This window comes from Dermacentor silvarum, chromosome 10 (genome assembly GCF_013339745.2).
Source record: "Dermacentor silvarum isolate Dsil-2018 chromosome 10, BIME_Dsil_1.4, whole genome shotgun sequence".
Taxonomy (NCBI): Eukaryota; Metazoa; Arthropoda; class Arachnida; order Ixodida; family Ixodidae; genus Dermacentor; species Dermacentor silvarum.
Genome location: NC_051163.1, coordinates 28,760,644 through 28,774,668, shown reverse-complemented (window position 1 = coordinate 28,774,668; position 14,025 = coordinate 28,760,644). Strand labels below are relative to the sequence as shown.

Sequence of the window (14,025 nt, the reverse complement as noted above, 5' to 3'; positions counted from 1 at the left end):
GTGGGCAACGGTTTTCAAAGTGTGTGATAGCCACGTAAACTCTTCGAATAAACGATGTAATGACGATGACGTAAAAATCATAGCACAAAGGTAGGTCAAAGTCACAGTGCATAGGATGAATAGTTTTACCGCTTCACTGTCAAATAATTTAGACCTTTCAAGTGAATAAGTTAGTAAATTAGTCTATAACTCATTTCCTTACACCAAAAAATGAAGTAAGGGTGTGAATTATAGGCCAATTTACACCGTCGATATGGTGAAAAGTGTTGGGTGTGAATTATAGACTAATTAACGCCTTTATTGACATTTAAGGGTGAAAAGTGTTTTATAGTTGTCTCCCCTGGCGCTGTTCTTGTTGTTTGTAATTTTTTTGCCGCTGTCTTACTGCTCCGTGATTCTTACTTTTTCTATGAGCCAACTCACACAAGAAAACGTTTTTTCTGGATACTGGCAACACCCACATTGGCTGGGGCAACAATTCGATACATATTTGGCTCAGTTTTTTAAAGTTCCTGCATCACCTATTGGGAGCTCCTGCGTTCGATCTGGTTCACTGCTAGCGGAGTGAACGTGTTGAGCGTGAGGTCGCAGGCGCGATTCCCAGGCCGCGGCGGCCGCATTTCGATGCGAACGTAATACGAGAACACTTGCGTACTTAGTTGGGTACGCGTTAAAAAGCGCCATTGTTGTCGAAATTAACCCAGAGTCCGGGACAAAGGCGTGCCTTGTAGCTCGCGTGTTGGCTGGGAGAGGTCAAGCCCCCATGACTGTTGAAGGCGATATCTTTTGACTCCAGATTATAGCCTAACATTCTGTTTCCTGATGTGGTCTAGATTTGTGCTAGTTTATGGATCATTCGGTGGACCTTAAGTGCCGCTCGACAAGTGTGTGACGCAGATGCGTCTATTATACCTTTTTCCATGCTTCTTAGTTTATTCTCTGTCTTTTATTTCACTCACTTTGCCCTCTCCCGTGAGATCTCTTTCCAGTTATTCACTCACTATCATGTTCTCTTGATTGGCGGCTGGCTTGGGACAAGGGTAACCGCAGATCGCTGGGAGGGGTTTTCGGCCTACACTGGACATAAATGTGATGATAATGATGATCTACGTACAACGCGCACATAGACTGGACACATATAAATGGCCTATGCAGGCCTCTGTCATTCTTTCTGCAAGCAGAGCTTTAAGCTCCAAGTACTCTCTTCCTTCTTATCTCTGTCATTTTTCCCGTCCCTTCTCCTCCTCCTTCCCCACACTACTGATTTTCATGTGTCAGCCGTGCGCAGGATAGTTATGGTGCGGTCAGCAGGCTTTGCTCTTATCAATCAACCAATCTCTCTGTCTCTCTTTTATTATCCTTTTTTTTTCTCTCCTTTGTGTGTCATCTTTGAGTGCGCTGTACGTACAGTCAACCACAAAATTTTACTTAACAGGAGATCTGAGAAAAATCTGAATATCTGCGCAGCTAGCCTCACAATGCAGCCTAATATTCGCATAAACTGCCTCTACAAGTATATGCAAACAACATTGTGATGTTCGGTTTTACTGACTGCTTTTACAGGCTGCTCGGAAATTGAACATTTTCTGATATCCTCCCGTCCGTACATTTTTGTGGTTGACTGTACATCCATTTATTATATACCTTTTCTCTTCGAAGCCGGCAGGTATTGTTTCTCTCATGGTGGCAGTTGCCAGCTAATTCTATTCTCTTTCTTTCTCCTCTCTGTCACCATTTTTTATTTGTACAAACTTTGTAATAATATAAGGACGTTTCCTAGAACATGTCGTAGGCTCGGACAAATTAGGAGCAGGACGATGTGACTGTCAGGGCTTAGCCAAAATAATATCCAACTCGGGAGTCTTGGGTTCCGTTGGCGATGCGCATTCACAGAGTGCGTCTTTTTCGTTATAACAGCAATAACAACAACAACAGGAATAACAACACCAAACACGAACAAACAAGAATAATAATAATATTGTTAATAAATATAACGTGTTCAAGAACAACCCTGATGTGTGACTGCGGCACACGCGTAGAATAACATAAACAAACTATAATAATAATTTTCTTTTCATGTTGAATTTGGAGTATACGCACTTCATAGGTGCATGCGAAAACATTTGGGCTGCCTCTAGTTCCGCGTTATACTGAATGCAGGCGGAAAGCTGACGGACGAGCACCAAAGCCTGGCGGTCCTCAACCGCTGGGAAGAAGTCCCCAAAGTGGGCTGTCCCCTTGTACCGGAACACGTGGAGACCAGGGCACTCTACCATCCGGACAAGCCTGGCATCGAGCAGGTAGGGAGCGCTACGCAACGTAGAAAGTAGTGGGGAAGTACCACGGTTGCTTGGAGGCCTGTTACAGAACAGTATTGATTCAGGGATGACCCCGCTGTTTGGAAGGCCGCAATGGAATGAGGATGGGGACTAACTCAGTAAATATGGTTAACAAGGGTGAAAGCTTAAACGATTCGGTAATGCATGGCATAGGCTGCAACATCACTGTTTCACAATATTATTTATATAGGAGAACTGGAATAAATAAACAGCATTACCTGAAAGATCCCACCTACGTGTAAAGGCGAGCCGACTATGTCCTGAAAGGACGCCAGTGTAACTGCCATTTCATGTTTCCAAACAAGACGTTTTCCTCTTATCATAGAAGAGTGGAATTCATTACCATAATGTGTCGTCACTTGGTCATCTTCCTTGCTTGCACTGCAGCAAAGAATATGTATTTATATATAGAAAGTCAATCACCGGTGTTGTGTCAAACAAGATTGTTCACATGCCTCTCTGTTAACCATAGGTTGGGAAAAGTAAACGGAGCTCACTCTGCCTGACTCTCAAATCATATTTCTTGCTTAGGATTAACTCGGACTCAGACTCGCCAGAACCCTACTCAGCCGAGCTCACTCGGACTCACTCACCAGAATAAGACCTAGACAGGTCCACTTGGCCTATAGACTTGCACAAATCAGGCTATTTCGTGAATTAAACACATAAATGATTAAAATACTTTCATGCGAGATTATGTAGCACACACACAGGTATTACAAACGCTAAGCATTTAGGAAAAAGTAGGCACAAGAGTGTTAAAGGTACAAGAAAATTCCCTTATTTCTTCTGCAACAGAATGTCTTGTAAGAAACAAAGAAGTATGACACGTGATATTGGCAGCACCTAAAGTGATACTGTTCAGTGTAAACTGTACTCAAGGGATATTTAAAATATATGGAAATTATTACTTGTGTCTTTGTGTATGCATACGTGCGTCTCTTTGTTGCAGTCTTTTTTACTATGGCCGCTGTGCTCTGTAGCGTTAGTCTAATTATTGAACCTTTATTAATGCATCAGTAAGTTTAGGTGTGTGCTAGATAAACGTTCTTATTTGCATGATCCTAGTTTGGGTTAGCCCGATTAAAAAATTGCTCCAGCTACGTTGCTTTTACCAGCCTGCACTCTATGGTGACCGAAGCGCACGGATTCGTTCATGGTACGCCTTGCATGATCGTGCATGGTAGGAACATCGTACCGTCATCTATCAGGCTCGAATGCGCTTACGTAGAATGGGATTTCTTTATCTATTTTCTGAAGTGCTTTCAAATGATGGTTGACCTGTTGACTTGAACACACGCCACACTTTCAGACATTAGCCCTTTAGGTAACGGTGCCTCCATACGGAGACCCAAGTTAGCTTGTAATACTCTGACTATAGTGACGACAAATATCATGAACGTAGCGCTGGATGTAAACGTAGCCCTCTACTAAAATAATGAACCACTTTTGCTTGAAGAGTAAAGCAAAAGAAAGGTACTTTAAGACGTGCACTACCAGATTTGATGAGAAGTTCGACGTGTTTCTTTGTATCACTGTTGTTTATTAAACTTTTATGTCTTGCATCAGACGGCCCTGAACTCATCAACTAGCGTGCCAACTTCCGACAAATTTTTCAGCGTCTGTCTCTATATAACTCACCATCTATTGTGGCATATTGTAGCATATGACTTGGCAATTATGCTGACTGGCATGATGCGACCTGAATAATAATGCTACAGGGCCAAAATGTTTTCTCCAAAGTTTGCGTCACGTTTCCTGAATAGTAGTAATCTTAGAGGCCTTAAGAACATATAATCATAATTCGTGAATAGAGGGCTTCGTTCTTTAAAAGTCACTTGTGTGTGGTCAACACTGATTGAACAACGAACGTCCCTGGGGCCCGAGTTTCGGCAGAGAGAACGAGTCCCCTTGTCGAAACGTTGGCTTCAGCGACAGTCCTTGCTTGGACCACTGTTTATCACTTAAGACCTCCACCTTCTTCCTGTGAGCTTATATCGTATAGCCGCGTGCGACGTTCTCGAAGCTCATCCGTTTTTGGATTACACGTGGAACGCAGGGAAAGCTGGAAATGTGGGTGGACATGTTCCCCATGGACATGCCGCTTCCGGGCCCACACGTGGACATTTCGCCGAGGAAGCCCAAAAGGTCAGTGTTGTTCGCAATGCGAAAGCCTGCCTATGCGTTTCACACCCTAACATTGGTGAGAAGTATCTAAAAACAGGCTTATGAATTTAACAAGCAGAGGCAATGTCTTTTCTATTATTGAATCTAATGTAGCAGAGTTATGTGTAGCCGCGCGGTGGGTCAAATATTTAGAAACCTCGGCAGCTTTAAGGAGCAGTTTAAAACTGGGATTTTGTTTTGGTCCTTCTTTCCTATTAGCGCGAAAAAAATATTGAGCTTACGTTCTCGTTTTAGAAACCCTTAATAAGACTGCCTCGTTAAACGGCTTTCACGACTTTAATGAGACAGCCTCGTTAAGCGGCTTTCAGATGTCACGTTGTAAGTATTTTCCCATGCCGAGAATGTGAACTGCATTAACATTGTCGTTGCCTTCCCCTTCTACACACTATATAAAGGGTGTTTTTTCGAAGTGTGCTGTAATAAAAACTGTGCTTACAAGCCTGTTGAACTAAAACGTAGACGTGCCATGCACTGCTCTCAGACACGCTATGGGTCTCTGACTGCTGAGGCCAAAGTTTATTTTTTTTAAATGAATTAATTTCACGTCACCAACGGGTGCAGGAAACGTGGTCTGTCGGCTGGTCTTTTCACCATTTTGATTCCCACATGCTATATTTGGCGTAAAATATTACCCGCCAATTTAGCTGGCGGCGGCAAGTACCCTTACAAAGGTTGTCACCACGCTAAAACAGCGCTTGCATGTAGGCTCCCTAGTACTGACGCTGAACAACGGCTAACTGTTTATTGGGTGAAGCTCTGCCCAGAAACACTAGTAACACTCAGTACAATGATGGCCTCCAGCACAGTCGTTGATCGTCGAAATCTGATCTGCCAATCAGACGCGTCGGCTATTAATATGTGGCTCAATGAACCTTCCAGTGTAATTGTTGTTGCTCGCGTGAGATCTAGAATGTACGCCAGTATTCGCGTCGCGCACAGAATTTGATTACACAAGGCTCAGTGACAACATAGGCAACAGATAGAACGAATCGATAGCATTCGAGAAACTTCCGACACAGAAAGGTGCGCGTTGCGCTAAGCGATAACCTTTACTATTTGTTAGCGGTGAAATGCGGTCACCGGGTAAAGAAAACATGAAAACAAACAGGAAGCAGGTTTCTACTTCCGTAGCGTCTTTCGTTTTCAACCAAAACATTTTTTCTGGCTCCAGCAGTCCCTCTTGAAAGTCACATTACCAAAAGTTTTCGTTTTTTGTTTTGCTGCACCTAAAACGTCATTATCCTGTATCGCCAGTGTTCTCAACGGAGCATACGTAACTAAACAGAGAAAATCAGTTGTAAACGACAGGACCAGCAAGGTCGTGATAACAACTCATTTTTCAGTTATCAACGTGAAGCCGCTGCATAACGTTATCACATAAGTTATCAACAAAGGGCGAAGAAGGGGAGCTTCAGCTTTGAGTTTCGACAAAGAAACTTGTCTCCTTCAAAGTCCTGCTGACGACAAGCCCTATTGGGAACCGCTTTTCAAGTCCATGAGCGGATTGAAGAAGGCAAGGCCTGATGTCGAAACATCAGCTTCATGTTGATGCTTCTCCTATTCACCCAATGTCGATGACAGAATGTCACGCTGTGACTTGCTGTAATTCTAAAACTGTTCAACATTAAAGTAATACCACCCAGCGGCGACGGTAAACATTGTTTAGATGCGTTTTAGTTTCCATCACATTGTTAGCGTTTGAGCATGTTTTACTAGCCTAAGCAGTTATGGGTACGTATCCCGTTACAAGTAACCGCACGGATCCCTTGTAACATCATGGCGATTTGTAACATCACGGTTCAGGGTAACATTACGGCTGCTTGTAACATCACGGTTTATTGTAACATCGCAGTACTTGCAATATCAAACTCGGACTCTTTTGCATAAAGTTTATTCTCTCTCTCTCAGAGCCTCGCAAACGAACTAGCGCTTAGACTGAATTTGCCAGCTTGCACGAGCTCTATGCAACAACAGTGCACAACTGTGACGTTCAAGCGAAGGCGGGTCTTGAGCATTGCTTATGTAAACAGTCATTGGGTTATATGTCTCGAGACGCTAGATCATGTGAAATGGTACGTTGCAGTAGGAATATTTTGCACAGTAATTAACTGTGGGCTGCCCTGTCTGTCTTTCATATATCTACGTACAATGTTTTTTATAAAATTGGCCGACTGGCACTATTGTTATTTTCTTCGACTGTCATACGATGTCTGTACAAAGAATAGATGACAGCACCGTTCTAACTGTCCGATTCGTACAACTGGTCTTATAACAGTGCGAATCTGGACCCTTAACTCTGTGGGCACCTTCTCGTCATGTCTACGTACGTGCGTGCATACGTGCAAGCAAGCAATCAAGCAAGCGTGTGCGTGCGTGCGTGTGTGTTTGTGTGTGTGCGTGCATGTGTGTGTGTGTGAGAGAGAGAGAGTGTGTGAGTGAGGGAGAGAATGTGAGTGAGTGAGAGAGAGAGAGACCAACCAACCTCTGGACCCTTCTCATCAACAAACTTACTCTGTTTCGTGCAGCTACGAATTGCGCATCATCATCTGGAACACAGACGACGTGGTACTCGAAGATGACGCGTTCTTCACCGGAGAGAAAATGAGCGACATTTACGTGAAAGGGTGAGCACAAACTTTACCGCAAGAAATGACCCTTCATTACTTGTGGCTGCGTCGGGTGATGGATAATTCGAACTTTATCTTTCTTTTCTCGAAGTCTCCTCGCGACAAAATTATCTGATGCATCATTTCCTTCTGCGAACGTTAAATGGGTACAAATGAAGAACTCTAAATCAGTTTACACTGATAAAATACTATTTTACACTCCACTGCCAATAATTTTGCGGTAAAAGGTCGATTACTACAAAAGAAAATAAACGCCAATCGTGCATTGCTTGAATCAGGCGCCCAAACTCCAGCGCTGGTACGTCACAGTGACGTCACGCATTTCACAGTTATATTTCTATATTAGAGCCGTAAAGGCTCAGAAAAAAAAAGTTACTGAACCTCGATAACTTCAGTCTTTGGCGCTTTTTAAATGCGATGCCGTTCACCATTAGCGATAGAAAAGGATTCTACTAGATCCGAGCAAGCGCCGCCAAAATTTGTAACTTCTTGGCAAGCTGAAGCGGGAAATTCTCGGCAGCATCGCCACCCGTCCTTCGTGTTGGTGTCTTTTCCGGCTTACCAAGTTTCTTCTCGGAGAAAGAATGTAGTTCTTGCTATTTTATAAGGGTAGCTTATTATACGACTTAGAATATTTTTTTTCCTTTAGTGTCTCTTAAGGACGATTCATTCATTGTAAGACAAAGAACTCCGTTGTAAGAGCGTGGCGTCACAAGGTACTTGCAATTACCGTGACGTTGTATGTTGATAGTGCGGTATGGAAAGGGATACATGAGAACGAGGGAACGCCAAGTAACAAGAGTTAGCGCAGAAACCATCGTGATAAGCATCCATGTTCATGCCACAGCATTCGAATGATAGCGCACTCGACGACGCGATGGTGGGACTTTGTTTAGGCGCATACATAGACACGATTTTCTAGCTTCGTACACGCTGATCGACTGCGAGCGCTACTGCGAGTAGATCTCACGAAATTTTGTTTCGAAATTCAGGCATCTTGTTCGGAGAGCCTACAACGTAAGTGATCTCAAGCCCGGCAATGGACGACACGCGAAATCCGTAAGCCATGTCAGGTGCTATCAATCTGTTCTGTGTTTTTTTTTTCCTCCGCCAATACTTAACTTCTCTTGCGTACCTCTACTGCTGACCGGTTATTAGATATATCAAAATCAGCGCCCCTCAGTGGCCGTGAGTGAGAAAATGCGCGGTTACTCTGAGAAAGGGCTGTTCTTGCTTTCCATTCCAAATATATTGTCTTACATTAGTATTCGACTGATTGTAGAGGTCAATTGCCCCTGACAAAGGACACAAAACGTAGGCGATCTATTCTGACAATGGCTTACCTAGGCTAAATTGGTTACGCGAGGTAAATACATTGTTTACCAGCTAGGATGTCTTCAGAAAAAAAAAAAGAACGTGTGGACTTGATTTTCTCTGCTAGTAATCAAGCCTCATTGAAACATTTCTTGAAAAAACACCTTATCATTTTAGACTCATTTGGGATTGCTCTTAAGTTACATTAAAGAAAAAAAAACCTATGGTGATCAAGATATGTCCTGTGTTTTCCATTGCAATGTCGTTTATAACCCACTTGTTGCTTCAGGACCGGGAACACCATCAAGTAATCACCATGCATCTTCGTATAGAATGACGTCAGTGTCTGTCACAATTGCACAACACCTACGACACTTTTCCGCTGAGAACCAGTCCTCAGGTTTGATGTGGCAAAACGGCTTGACGTGAAACAACCCTGGCAGCGAAAAGTAATCTGTAGGTTTCGATTATGTAATCGCTCACAGAACAATCGTAGATGGTGAACGTTGAGAGACCTGTGGACAAATACGATAAGTTATTTTCATCACTGATATGATTCCTTCGTGGGAGAAGAGGGAATTAAAGCTGCGGTAAATGCTTGAATGGCCCTCTTCCCCTTCTTGAGTATAGCAAGTGGCACAGCGAGATAAACGATCATACCGTAAACTTAAGTTATTTCAACTACGCTTAAGTTTTCAGGTTATCGCGTACCCAACTAAATTTGCCGGCTAGCGCGTCATATTTTTATATGCCAGGACTTTCATTAATTTTATCGTGCAATTGCATTTCACAGGTGACTTCGAACTTCTGTGTTCGGTACGAACTTGCCTGACCCTATTGATGACCCGAATTGTGACCCCTATGACTTCAGGCCCAATCGCACGACTCGCTGTCTTACCTGTGCTGCTGGACAGCGGTGTGCAAGTGTCAACAGCCGCACAAAACGACGACGCTACATAGTTCAACGTCAAAAAAAAAAAAACTTTGGTTAGCATGAGACCTAGTTGGCGCGAACACGTGAAATGCGGTATCAGTGGGTATTGCCAATTAGTTTAAAAATCACCAGCCTTTCCCTGTCGAGAAAATGGGGGTAAGCGAAGCTTGTCGTGTGTGTACCTGACCTACTACTTTTCCTTCCCTTTCGTGCAACTTTTCCTTCCGTTGCATTGTGCGATTCTCTGTTCGTCGCTGTTGTCGCTTGCGTTCGATGTATCGAGTTTGCTCGGCGGCGTGGTTAGCAGCATTCGTCCGCCATTGCCGCTTGCGATTATGCAAAATTAAATTGCTTCAAAATTAAAAATCTGTCCGTCACGTAAGACAATGAATGGCTCATACCCCCTTAAGGAATGGCTCGTACCTCCTTAAGGAATGGCTAGTACCGCCGTAAGCGCGGCTCCCCCCAATACGATGACAGAAGAGAAGTGAACGCTGGAATGATGAGCGTACAGTGTACTAGACGAGTTGTATTCTAGTACACTGTAGATGAGCGGCAACGGCGCCGCCTGTGACTGAAGACGACGACGACGAACGTGGCAACAGGGGCACGAGCGTGTGCCGAGCACCACTGGTGTACCCGAGGGGCGCCAACGATCCAGCTGTGGAAGAAGATGACGACGCTCGAGTCGGTGCTGATGACGATACCGCGTACACCCACCCCGACACAAGTGAGCTTATAAAGCTTCGCTTAAATCAACGCGTCGCGTAGCCAATGGATGATTTACGCGAAACAATGATTTCGACATGGCGTAAGACCTGAGTAAGTTTTTAAAGCGAATAGCTTCCTTTACTTCTTTGAAAAACTTACATGTTTTGGCGGTGGTTTGTGGTTGGACTATCACTGCCGATGCAAAGGCACGCACTCTCGCTCCAACGAGCTGCCAAAAGGGGGCGGGGGGGGGGGGGCAGGTCATGGTCTGTGGTCGGTGGTTGCGCTGTATTGAGTTTCTCTATAGGGGCACGTCGCACATGCACGCACGCACGCACGCACGCACGCACGCACGCACGCACGCACGCACGCACGCACGCACGCACGCACGCACGCACGCACGCACACACCACACACACACACCACACACACACACACCACACCACACACACACACACACACCCACACACACACACACACACACACACACACACACACACACACCACACACACACACACACACACACACACACACCACACACACACACACACACACACACACACCACACACACACACACACACACACACACACACACACACACACACACACACACACACACACCACACACACCACACACACACACACACACACACACACACACACACACACACACACACACACACACACACACACACACACCACACACACACACACACACACACACACACACACATTATACCACATATATACCGCCCCACGCACACACTACGCCACACCTACACCCTCCACACAGGCACTGCACGCACGCATACATACGCACACTACACCACACATACCCCCCCCCCCCCTCACCTCCACACACACACAGATCGCACACAAACACAGACAATACACCACACATACACCAATCCCAGCCACAGCGGCTGGATTTCCGGGAGGGCGAAATGTGAAAACACCTGTGTACTTAGATTTATATGCATGATAAAGAGCCCCAGGTGGTCCACATTATTCGGCAGTCCCCCACTAAGGCGTGCCTCATAATCAAATCGTGGTTTTGGCACACAAAACCCCATAATTTAATTTTACCACATACACCACACATGCACACCAAACACACACACACACACACACACACAGACACACACACACCACACACACACACGCACACGCACACGCACACCACACACACACACAAGCGCGTGCACACACACACACGCCACACGCACGTACACACCAAACCACACACATCACACCACACACACGCACGCTCGCATGCAAGGCGAGCGTGCCAGAGACCCTGGAAACAGTCACCAACTCCGCGCGCGTTCGGTGCGAACGCGGGCAAAATGGCGACGGCGTCGACAACAGTTCTGCGCGTTCTTGGTGCTGCTGCATGTCCAAGTTTATACAGCTGATAAGACTACTATCCTTACTCCGTATAGCTCTCTACTAAGTTGCTATCGCAATTGATGCTTCGCCTTTCGGGTGAAACTACGAATTTTTTTTTAACTCGTCATCGTTATCGATATAGACGCTTTCGAGGTCAAACAACGTCTACGTAGCGAATTCTAGCTTGGTTCCGTGCTCGTTTGCGTCAAACAACGCCTTTCTTCGTTTTTCCACCTCTTTCCAAACTACGGTGCAAAATTGGAAGCACAGAACGTGACTTTCTATCAGTGCGGAACTTGCCTTAAAGACATTATTATAAAAGGCATACGTAGCCTCCTAAATTCTTGACTATAGGCTTTTGCACATTAAAGTTGTGCGACATCTTAGCGATAGCTCAAGCAATGATTATTCCACACATTTAGGAAACCTAGGTAGAGTTTCTGTGATGGCATTTACGTATCACTGACCTAAACATTTGGCTCGAGCAGATGCTTCATAGATCCCGAAAACGATGTTGTTATCTTATAGTCATCTGAATTGTTACATGCAGTTGTGGTACGTGGGCCTACGGGTGGATACATTTTCTATCAGACGCCTTGCCGCCATTAGACCAAGTGAGAGTATGCGCATACTCTAACGAGGTTTCTCTCTTGACAGCCGCATCAGCTGCTGAACGAGCCAACATTTTAATGGGATAGCGTTAATGCCTGCGTGTCGCAGAAAATTCGGCATCGGCGTCTGGCGCAAATAATCATGCCGAACCACATCATCCCGAACCACTCCGACCGGGTGGGCCCTTCACGTGGCGCAAGGCGTTAATGAAGAAAAATTGAATTTCTCAAAGTAAAATCTGTCAGAAAAATTGTAAAGTAGGACTTAACCGCAACCTGCAGACGTGATAGCGTCGGATTGTAATTTGAATATACGAGAAAAAAAAAAGCCCGATAAGCAGCCGGGGATCTTTGAAAGCTAAAGCGTCCTCCATTTCAGATGGTGTTTCGCTGTACTTTGGTTTTAGGCAACATTGACGGGTATGTTGAAAACCGAGCCTTTCTAAATTTTGATCGGGCCCCATGTCGCAGAAAATACGGTGTCGGCGTCAACGGCGTCCAATAACGCTATCGCGTTCAACTCCTAAAGGCGAAGCTTAAGCGTACTCCGAGTTTTTCCTGCCGCAGAGCGAATGGGTGTGGGAACTATTTTTGCGGCCTGCCGATACATTCGCGTGGGCAAGCGCCGCAACTAACTACGACATTCTATCAGCAACGCTGGTCACAGCCTCAGTAATTTTAACGGAAAGCTATTCTTTCACGCTCTGGCCACGGTGGCAAAGACGTTTCCAAGTGTGGCCATGCCAATACTGGCCCATTTTGGAACGAGTGGTATTCCGCAAATGTGTCTATGCCTTTATGGAGGTGCTATGCGGCATTTGCGGAAATTTTTGCCGAGAATAGTGAATTCTGCGGTGGTAGTCAAGGTAGTTGAAGGTGTTAGCAGAGTCAAGGTATCAGGAGCCACGTTCCTGTCTGCGGGTAAGGTATTAAGAAGAACATTGTCCGGCCTACGCGAGACTGCTGAACAACGGCTCCCTATACTTCCGGAACGTTTAAGCTTTCTTCATCAGAAAAGAGATCTACTATCCGCTGAGCTGTGTCTTAGGATGTCTATATGTCGCTCCAGGAGCACGCTCACCCGGCTTTGCTAAGCTCGAGGTCTCTGGTTTGATCCAGGCCGCGGCGGCCGCATCGCGATGAGGGAGAAAGGCAAGAACGCCCGAGTATCGGGCACTTGGTGTCCGTTAAGGAACCCCACGTGGTGAAGGATAACCCGGAGCCACCCACTACAGCATGCCTTATAATTAGATCGTGGTTTTTGCACGTGAAACACCCGAACTTATTATGAACCCTGCTATGCCAAATGTATCCTATTTGCGACGCTGAGGTTGATACCTCAAAATGCTGGTTATTGCGCGAGAAGGTGAACAAAAAGCTCACAGCAGAGCGTTTCATATACTGTGGGGAAATTTTAGTTGAGACTACTTCGCCAAACTAATTAATAATAAATAATTACGACAGTGATTATGTTGTATCTCAAATACTATTTTGTAGTCAATTTTTCAGACGTACTGCAGACATTCAACAGATGTACTCGCCGTCATGAACTAAAGGTAAACTAGTTGTTCCAATTTTGCATGATGTTAATTGGGCTTTATGCATTACACGGTTAAACACGCCTTCCAAGAATGTTCTTCTGTGCCTTCTGTGCTGGCAAAGCACGCTTGGTGGCGAGGCGGTTGTTTCCCTTTCCGACCACAATGAGCAGTTTCAGCCGCCAGAGTTTGCGACTATCTCTCCTACATTAGCCTAATGATGACCCCATTTGTGGCCCCAATGGGTTGTGCCTATACGTGACATACGGCGTGTTCGTGGTATATGGTCGGTGGTGGCGCTGGGTCTGCTTTCTCTATAGGGACATGTCGAAAGCACCCGCACCACACACACACACACACACACACACGCACA

At 45.3% G+C, this 14,025-nt stretch overlaps 1 protein-coding gene across 1 annotated transcript in view; it reads left to right on the top strand.

Annotated features, from left to right (window-relative positions):
• Positions 1 to 14,025, top strand: part of LOC119431441 (otoferlin-like) — a 391,721-nt gene that overhangs the window by 361,713 nt on the left and 15,983 nt on the right. The window contains 3 exon segments of the mRNA XM_049657509.1: positions 2,161 to 2,300; positions 4,399 to 4,487; positions 7,052 to 7,150. Coding sequence (XP_049513466.1) covers positions 2,161 to 2,300; positions 4,399 to 4,487; positions 7,052 to 7,150 — 328 coding nt within the window.